Source organism: Trachymyrmex septentrionalis, unplaced genomic scaffold (genome assembly GCF_001594115.1).
Source record: "Trachymyrmex septentrionalis isolate Tsep2-gDNA-1 unplaced genomic scaffold, Tsep1.0 scaffold225, whole genome shotgun sequence".
NCBI classification, from domain to species: Eukaryota; Metazoa; Arthropoda; class Insecta; order Hymenoptera; family Formicidae; genus Trachymyrmex; species Trachymyrmex septentrionalis.
The window spans coordinates 131,841-140,846 of record NW_017305381.1 but is presented as its reverse complement, the minus strand read 5'-3'; the positions used below and the strand labels follow the sequence as shown (position 1 = coordinate 140,846).

Below are 9,006 nucleotides of genomic sequence, written 5' to 3'. Positions count from 1 at the left end.
TAATTTTGGGACACCCTTTATAAGCTACAGGTATGTGATTATTATTTTGTATATTTCTTTTATATACATTTGATTATAATGACACATTTTGTTTTATTCGATATCAATATATACGGGTTTTCAATCTGTATTTTTTTGAATTGAAAATGAAAGGTTGAAGCAAGTTGTTACTTCAAACACAAAGAGCAAGAGGTTTTGATAAAACTTAAACGAGATAAGGCACACTAAGAGCCTAAGGTTTTAAAATGTTAATGTAGCGACAAATATACGACGTAACGTCTCGGAGTCTATGAGCCGAAACTAGAGAATATATTAGGGCAATCAAACTTCAATAATTACATCCAAATCAGAACGCAAATTATGTATAAAGAAATTGCGATGGATATAGAGTGCATGCAAGCATACATGGTATAAACGTTATTTTTCGATTATTACGATGATGTCAAAGCTTCAATAGATAATTCATGACTTAAGACTTAAAATTTCTCAAAGTGGATCGTCATCGTCCACCAGCAGGGTGTCCTGTGAAATCTGACTAATCCATTCAAAGATAACTCCAGGACATTCTAGTTAAAAAATCCTAATTTTTTCAGGATATATCCATTGATTAATTCTATTACTTGATTAATTTTAATTGATTTGCACAGTTATATGCTTTGTACTATCAAGTTAGAAGTATTAAGTTAGGATACTACTACATGGGCTGAAAAGTCCCGGGATTTTTAATGAAAACAAGCGTTTTTTGGGCAAAGTTATATTTATTCCTCAACATAGTTGCCTTCGAGGGCGATACACTTGGTATAGCGATTTTCCAACATTTTGATGCCCTTTCTGTAGTACGAAACGTCCAAGCCTTCGAAATACTCCTCGGTTTCCGCGATGACTTCCTCATTCGATCTGAATCTCTTTCCCTGGAGCCACCGCTTGAGGTTTGGGAACAGATATTATAGTCGCTGGGGGCCAAGTCTGGAGAATACGGTTGGTGAGCAACCAATTCGAATTGAAATTGGTCTAATTTGGCCATTGCTTTCAAGGACGGTGCGTTATCGTGATGGTACAGAACTTTTTTCTTCGCCATATGGAGCCGTTTTTTCTTTATTTCGTCGTTCAGTTTGTCCAATAACGTTGCACAATATTCTCCTGTGACTGTTCTTCCCTTCTGAAGGTAATCGATGAAGATTATGCCATGCGCATCCCAAAGAACGGAGGCCATAACCTTCCCGGTCGAGCGTTGGTTTTTTGGTGTCTTTGGTCGGCTTTCGTGGCTTTCCAGCCACTCTGCAGACTGCCTATTGGACTCAGGCGTATGGTAATGGACCCACGTTTCATCCATTGTCACAAAACATCGAAAAAAGTCCGCTCGATTACGCTGCAACAACGCCAAACCGGCCGTTGAATCATCAACGCGCTGCTGTTTTTGGTCGACGGTCAGCAAACGCGGCACCCATCGCGCAGATAGCTTTTTCATCTCCAAAAGATCGTGCAAAATGTATCCCGCCCGTTCTTTTGAGATGCCCACGGCTTCAGCTAACTCGCGCAACTTCACTTTACGATCACTCAAAACGATTCGATGCACTTGCTTTATGATTTCCGCATTCGTAGCCTCTTTTGGCCTTCCAGAGCGAGGTGCGTCTTCGGTGCTTGTACGACCCATTTTAAATTCACTAAACCACTGATAAACTGTTGTTCTCGAAGGAACAGATGTGGGATAACATTTCTGCAACCATTGCAATGATTGTTCAGAAGTTTTTCCCATCAAAAAACAATGTTTGATCAAGATGCGATATTCCATTTTTCCATTTTTTTTACGAAGGCGAAAGTAGCGTCATTAAAACGACTGTAAACGAATGGACGAAATGTCATGAAACTTCATACATAAACTAGAGACAGATGAGCCTCTCGAAATGAGTCATGTTCATTTTCTAGTGGCGCCACTTATTGAAAAATCCCGGGACTTTCCATGTAGTATATGACATGATTTAAAATGATAACAAATTTGGAATAAATTCTTTCTTTTTTCGCAATTTAATTTTAATTTTTTTAAATAAAAGAATAAAAAATTCTAGGTCAGCCCTAAAATTCCAGAGGTTTTTTTAAGAACTTTCCAAAATATATAAAATTCCAGTATAATTCCAGAATTCAAGGATATTCAAGGATCACTAGACTGACCAGTGAGACTCGAGGAAATCTACAGATATTGCTAGTCCTGGGGGCACGTTCGTCCGTGAGTTAAAAAAGTTTGGGAAACTATGTTACATAAGATTAATATGCTAAAGATATCCAAATCCCCCTATGAGATGAATTAATTTAGAGACGTGAGCTCAATTGGCGTTCAGCGGGCAAGTAGAAGCACCAAATTGACAATGGTTGTGGAATTTCCATAAATCAGCTGACCTCGAAGAGTTAAGTCCGAAAAGGATAGAGATGCTTATTAACTTCGATATCCAAAAGCTAGAGAATAGAAGTCTCAAAGGAAAGTGCACGGTACTAAGTGCGAAATTCGTACCAATAATGCTGAATGTTAGAATGATAATCGAATATGATAATGGCCGGTCTAGTTGATGTCGTTGTTAATAGCATAGGTGGTCTTCGTTATCACTACATGAACGAATAGTAATATAAAATTGATCCTACCATATAATGGCGTGATAATACAATAATGCTATAATTATAATAATATAGCTCTTTGGATTTGTTTTTTACCTCTACAATCTCGGTGAAATAAAAAAATTGGAAAAATCCGCCTCTACTAATGTAGGGCAGCGCTCTGACACTGACAATTTTAAGAATCTCGCAATTGCAAAGATTCATTGAGAAACGACGAAAGGCGTAACTTTGAACAAAGATTTGTATCGCGTTATACACACACTTTCCTGAGACATGCCCCATCCGTTCAAAAAAATAAACCACCGGCAAAGCGCATGGCCGTCTTAGAAAACTCTTGGTGAGGCAATAAGATGTGTAATGTCGTGTCATTGCGTAAGAGAAAACAGACTCTTTTGGGGAACTCAGTAATCTTACAAGCGCAAGTTTGGACGTGAAGTGAAATTGATGAATGCCGACTGCAGTCCTCTTTAATATCAAATCCTGTTAGAAGCTCGTATTAAAGCGGCTACTATTTGCGAACTGTTCATAATAGCATGACGAGAGGCTTCCCACTTAGACAATGTATCCTTATAGCTGTTTGAGATACAATTATCTGATCTTTATTCCATAACTGGAATCTGTAGCAAAATCAGCATCGTCCCGAAAACAATTAATTAAGTTGATAACTATTTTATCATTTGACTCGGCCAGGCCAATTTTTGTGCCACGATGGATTTTGAGCAACTCGCGCCAGTATCTACACTGTTAGAATACCGAAGCCCTGATGAAAGTGGCTATTCGAGTTTCTGAAAGAATTGAGTAAGGGCCATTTGCCATTTCTGTGATTTAATATAGAGAGGATGTATGGATGTCTTTCACAAGCTCAAGATGAATTTTTTTATTGAAGAATTTTCAATAATAAGGCACAGTGAGAGAGGAATTGGTCCTTGGACGGTTCTTGTAAAACAGTTGCTTTCTTGAGATATAGACATCTTACCTGAGGTATCAAATACAATGTTCACCTTTCATTGAATGGAAGCATCGGTCTCTGGACTCTGATTGAGTGTGAAGTGAGTTATGCTTTTCAGATAGCAACGTGTCTATGGTAGCTTGTTATTGGCATGTTGCATTACTTAGTATGCCTTACTAAATATTTATTGCTACTAGAATTGCAGCAACCTTATTGGACATAATTGGTAACTTAACGCCTCCATATAAAAATGTTGCGTAGCAATTTGCCAGCAATTTGTCGACAACTTTGAAATCGTCATTATATTGCCATAATAATAGCAGCATCATACAATGCTGTTCTATTGCCGATAAAGCAAGATAACATTGATGCAGCCGTCTTGCTGTTACACTGATGGCAATACCTGTTGTTGTCTGCCTATTGCTACAATGTCGGTATATTCAAAAATTGTTGAAGATAAATCCACAACAAGTTGCCAGCATTATAAGCAATCACCGATTTGTATGATTTTGCCGAAACGCTCTGCTATTTGGATCCCTTATCCTTCAGGATCTACATCTTATGCTTAGATGAATCTAAAATGGGCATCATCTGTAATGAGCCTCTTTCTGAATGGAAGCTGGTGCCATCAGGATTTCAAAAAGATATCGTGGATGATTGAAAACCTTCGGCGAGATTCGAGGTTAGCACCTGGGTATCTGAGGGTAAGTTTAGATTTAAAAAATCCGACTGTTCAGTTGTGGGAACAGAAACCATCTTTCACTCTACTCGACCGCTAGGCGCTCAGCGATCTATATTATAAGACGACAAGGAATCCTTACCTTGATTCTTAAAGGGCGCTGGCGCAGATGATTGAGAAAAACAGCGGATATTTAGCAAAGGAAACCATCGATCACGTTCTTTCTTTTGTCGAAATTTTTCCCGCTTCTGGTGGGAAGAGGGATTGCATCCTTGGCTGTTGGTCGTCTCCAAAGAGTGCTGATGTCCGCTCTGCGGGAGGAGGAGCCACGTTCTACTCCATTCGATCGCTAAAGTAATCGGCGAGAGGAACGCACTTGGTAACCCTCCTAATATTATCTCTTATTTCAAAGTAACTAGTGTACTATGAAATTTTGATGGTAATTATCAAAAAATTATAATAAACTGTGAAGTATTATAATTTTTGACATTGATAGTTATTGCTTTATACTTAATAATAAATATCATTATATAGATAGTAAACTATAAGTCAGAATGATAGTACTAACAAAATTGATGGTAACTAGAAATCTTTTCATAGTTGCTATAAAATTTTTGATAGTTGCTATCTTACATTTAATAATAAAACATTTTGTAGTTATTAAATTGTTGATAATACATTACCATTTTCATGTTTATTATCAAATGTTGAAAATAGTAACTGTCTCATACTTGATAATAACCTTATTTACAATTAGACATTTGATAATCGATCATAATAATAAACTGTAAATCATTGATAGTTATTATCTTATACTTGATAAATATCACTACGTTAATAATAAACTGAGTGATAATGATAGTACTAATAATAATTGATAGTAACTACAAATCTTTTCATAGTTGCTTATGAAACTTTTGATAATTACTACCTTATACATAAATAATAATTATTAAACACTCGAGAAAAAATGTTTTATATAAAATATTATATAAAACCTATATATATATTACATGTTTTATATGTAATTTTTCCTTTCTTACTAAAGGTAGAGGCGATTTCTTCTGTGTCGCCATACTCGTATTAGTAAATTGACGTATTCTTTCCAGGAACTCGTCGACTGTTTCAACGTTGATTGCCGCAGCAGTATTTCTAACAGAGAAATTATTAGTTTCTCCAACTAATAAACTGATAATATTTTCCTGTTCAAGCTGTAAAGGTTGAAGTATCTTAATCTTCTTTGCAGCATATTCCATAAAACTTTTCTTAGATAAATTTCAACGACAGGCGTCCGCTTTCTTCATCACCCTTGTAAAAGATACTCGTCGCCTGAATCTTTTAATGAGAGCTTCCCTGAAGACGAACCATGAATCCATTAGAGATCCATTGTCCATATCAAACCAATCTTTTGCTAGTTTCTGTAGCTTGTTGGTCGCAGCTTTAATAGTTTACACTGTCGTTAACCCCATGAACAGCAGTAGCGTGCTCGATTTTACGCAACCAATGATCCACGTTATCATCCTTTGAACCATAAAACACTGGTAATTGAAAAGCCAAAAGAGTAATAGCCCGTGCTGGTGGAACAGTAGCCAACAGTGGATAATATTGATGGACAGCAGAACGTTCATGATTTCTTCTACCGGAAGTCTCTTGCTTGAGACGTATGAAATTCATCTTGTGTGTCTACAGGAATTGAACACACTACACACTGCTCTTAGCTTCCGGATTACGATTACTACCGGATTCCAAATTCAATTAAATATCTGACGTAATATTAGTCGTCTGTCTGTCTCTTACTAACTGTTCAAGTAACCTTTGTTGCGCAAGTTGTTGTGCCATTTGTTGTTGCGCAATCTATCTCTATGTGAGCTCGAGTAACGCCTGTTCTATCGAGCTTTGCGTAATTGATGGTGACGGGCCCTGTGTCGTCCTCCCTTGAAAGGGTCCTGGCATAGTCGTATGTGTTTGTGCAGCATGCATCCTCTCACCATGGTCCGCAAGAGCGGACCAATACACTTTTCTCGGTCAGTCATAACGAGTAGATTAAGATCCATTAATTTCCTCTTGAAACCTCGTTAAACGAGAGAGCTTCTAACGATCCATGTCACATGTCGATCATGTGATATGTTGTATGGCGCAACTTTATCGAGACGAGTATCACGCCACGTGCACGTATACAGCCAATATCTTAATGGCGGCCGGACTTCCTGTAACCGACTCGTGTTCGAATCACTTTAATAGCGATATAGTCCTTCGTCGGTATTCCCGCATACGAAAGGAGGAACGTTTTTTTTCCGTATGACACTTAATTACGGTACGGCACAGCAGACGTGGATAGTTACTATCCTACTTCTAAGAAAATAGATGCTGTAAGACAGCAATACGATCACGTGAATAACTTCCGAAAACCGCTACGTTTCGAAGGGAAAGGAATGTAGTCAGGACAATCCGAAGGAGGGATAATCTAGGAAAGGGCGTATCGTTCACTAGTCGTGATATACGATGTTCATTATATGAGGCACACACTTTATTCAAAGTCTGGTAACGGATTATATCCTGTACAAAGGATATGAATCGCTCAGGATTTCGCTCCTTCTGCCCCACTATAACAATTCAATCAATTCAAAAAGAGTATTTTCCACGGGCCAATCGCAAGGCACTGCCAATCGTGTGCAGTAATGGCGGGTAATCGGAGCGCCGCTAGCGATAAGGCGCGAAAACTAAACTTATGATCTATAATCGAAGGAGCTAGTATGTAAAATTACACTAGTATGTAAAATTCAATTTCTCTTGTCTCATTTCCTGCTAGATTAGACTTGTCATCTAATCTTATTCTGCATTACTATTTAGTAAAGCATGCCTCTGCCCATGCGCAAACAGGCAACCCGATTTATTTATGTATAGGATGTGTAGGTTATGGAAGCACCCAGTAATATAGTGTAAAACTAATTTATTTTTGTTACGTATAATGTGTCTCTTATAGAAATTTAATACAAATATTAGCCAATATTAGTATGAAAAGTATTGTTAACAGTACTTTTAATACTAAAAATAAGTAATTAATCGTGGTATTAGTATTAAATTTCTACAAAGGATTAATTAAATTGTATATAGTATTTGTTTATTCCTCTGCCACTGCGTCCTCTGCCACCACTGCGTTTTCCGCCTCCATGTTTTCAATGTCCACCGCAGCTATAGCGGCTCTTTTCTCAGCGCCTAGCTGTAATTAATTTAAAAAATGACTAAAATTTTTAGTTTAATGTATTAAAAATGTAAGTATAAAAATGACTACATATGTGATATACGATTCGTATTATTATTTTATATATATATTGCAACACTAAAGATCTAACTTTGACCGTTTAGAGTCCTTATTTTTTAATTATTGTGTATTCACATAACGATCTTATAGATATGTTATACTTACGTCTTTACGTTGGGCAGTTGGTGCCGCAGGCTGCTGCACCAGTCCGAACGATTTCGTTAGTGTACATTTTGCCATTTGGGGCGGATTTGGCTGCCCAAATACACCGGACAATGGCCCTGAGGGCTGAAGACTTATTAACTCTTCTAATTTTTATATCTCAACTCTCAGGGCCGCTATTTTAATATCTTTTGCGTCGTCCACATTCATGGATCTGAAAGTATGGAAAAAAAATATACAAAATGACTAATGTATTAATTAAAATAAAATATATAAAATTTAATTAATAGTTCTACTTACTCGTTGTCTAAGTCCGACATTTTTGTTTTTGTCACGGGTCATGACAGTATACATAGCAGAATTTCCAAACGAACCCGGGTTAGTATCGCCATTTACGAAGCTTTTCATAGTCAAAAGTCGCTATATTGTTAGTTTTCGCTAACAAAGGCTGTGTTCCAAAATTCACTGCCAGAACTAAAAATCTACAATTTATGTTACGTATACTATATATTTTCAGCAGTGGCAGTAAATTTTGGAACACAGCTAACATCGCCAAATTTTAGAATTCGCGCCATAAAATTTTTGTATTAATTTTCGTGCAACAAAATTATCATATTTTGAGAACTTATATAATATTTATAAATGTAACTCGGCTCCTACTGAGAAATATTAGAGATCTATTCGCGTTGCTTGCTTTTTTTGGTCAACATCTTCGCTTTCTCTTTTTTCAACTCCCAAATATATATTTATTTAATTTAAATGCTAAAATATTTAGGGAATATCGCAAACAGACATATTGAGAACTTCTATACTAAAATAAAAAGCTGAGTTACGTTAGATATATGTAAAAATTGTATATGTAGAAGGAATTGCAAAAAATGCATCTTATAAATATAAAGGCGGTGAACAGAACAGAAACAGGACACATATAATGGAACTGTCGAACTGTTTGGAATGAATTCCAAATCGGAATTATTCGTTTTCCGTAGAATCTAAAGAATAATTGAACAATTCCGATCGGAATCTTCTGGATGCGCATAACACATCGGTCAATAAGTCCCCGGTCTGACACATAGAGAGCGCCACTAACACAAAAAGTACATAGTGGTTCGAAAGAACAGACCCTTTTAGGCGTACTGTCAAATGTATATGTCATTCGGATCATTATTGTGTGAGTTATTGAAGCTTTAGTGACGCTAATTTGGTTATTTTCATAACAATGGAAAAAAAGGAATTTCGTGTGCTCATTAAACACTGCTTTTTGATGGGAAAAAACACCGTTGAGGCAAAACAGTGGTTGGACAAACATTATGGCACCTCTGCCCCAGGCAAATCAACAATTATCGA

At 36.9% G+C, this 9,006-nt stretch overlaps 1 protein-coding gene across 1 annotated transcript; it reads right to left on the bottom strand.

Moving 5' to 3' along the window:
• Positions 1-694: 694 nt before the first annotated feature.
• LOC108748511 (histone-lysine N-methyltransferase SETMAR-like) lies at positions 695-1,792 on the bottom strand. Its single transcript, XM_018486740.1, has one exon. The coding sequence runs from the start codon at positions 1,790-1,792 to the stop codon at positions 695-697; it is 1,098 nt and encodes a 365-aa protein (XP_018342242.1).
• Positions 1,793-9,006: the final 7,214 nt, after the last annotated feature.

Bases quoted from the DNA above. Each gene is read 5' to 3' on its own strand.
- LOC108748511 (XM_018486740.1), bottom strand. From the start codon at position 1,792: ATGGAATATCGCATCTTGATCAAACATTGTTTTTTGATGGGAAAAACT.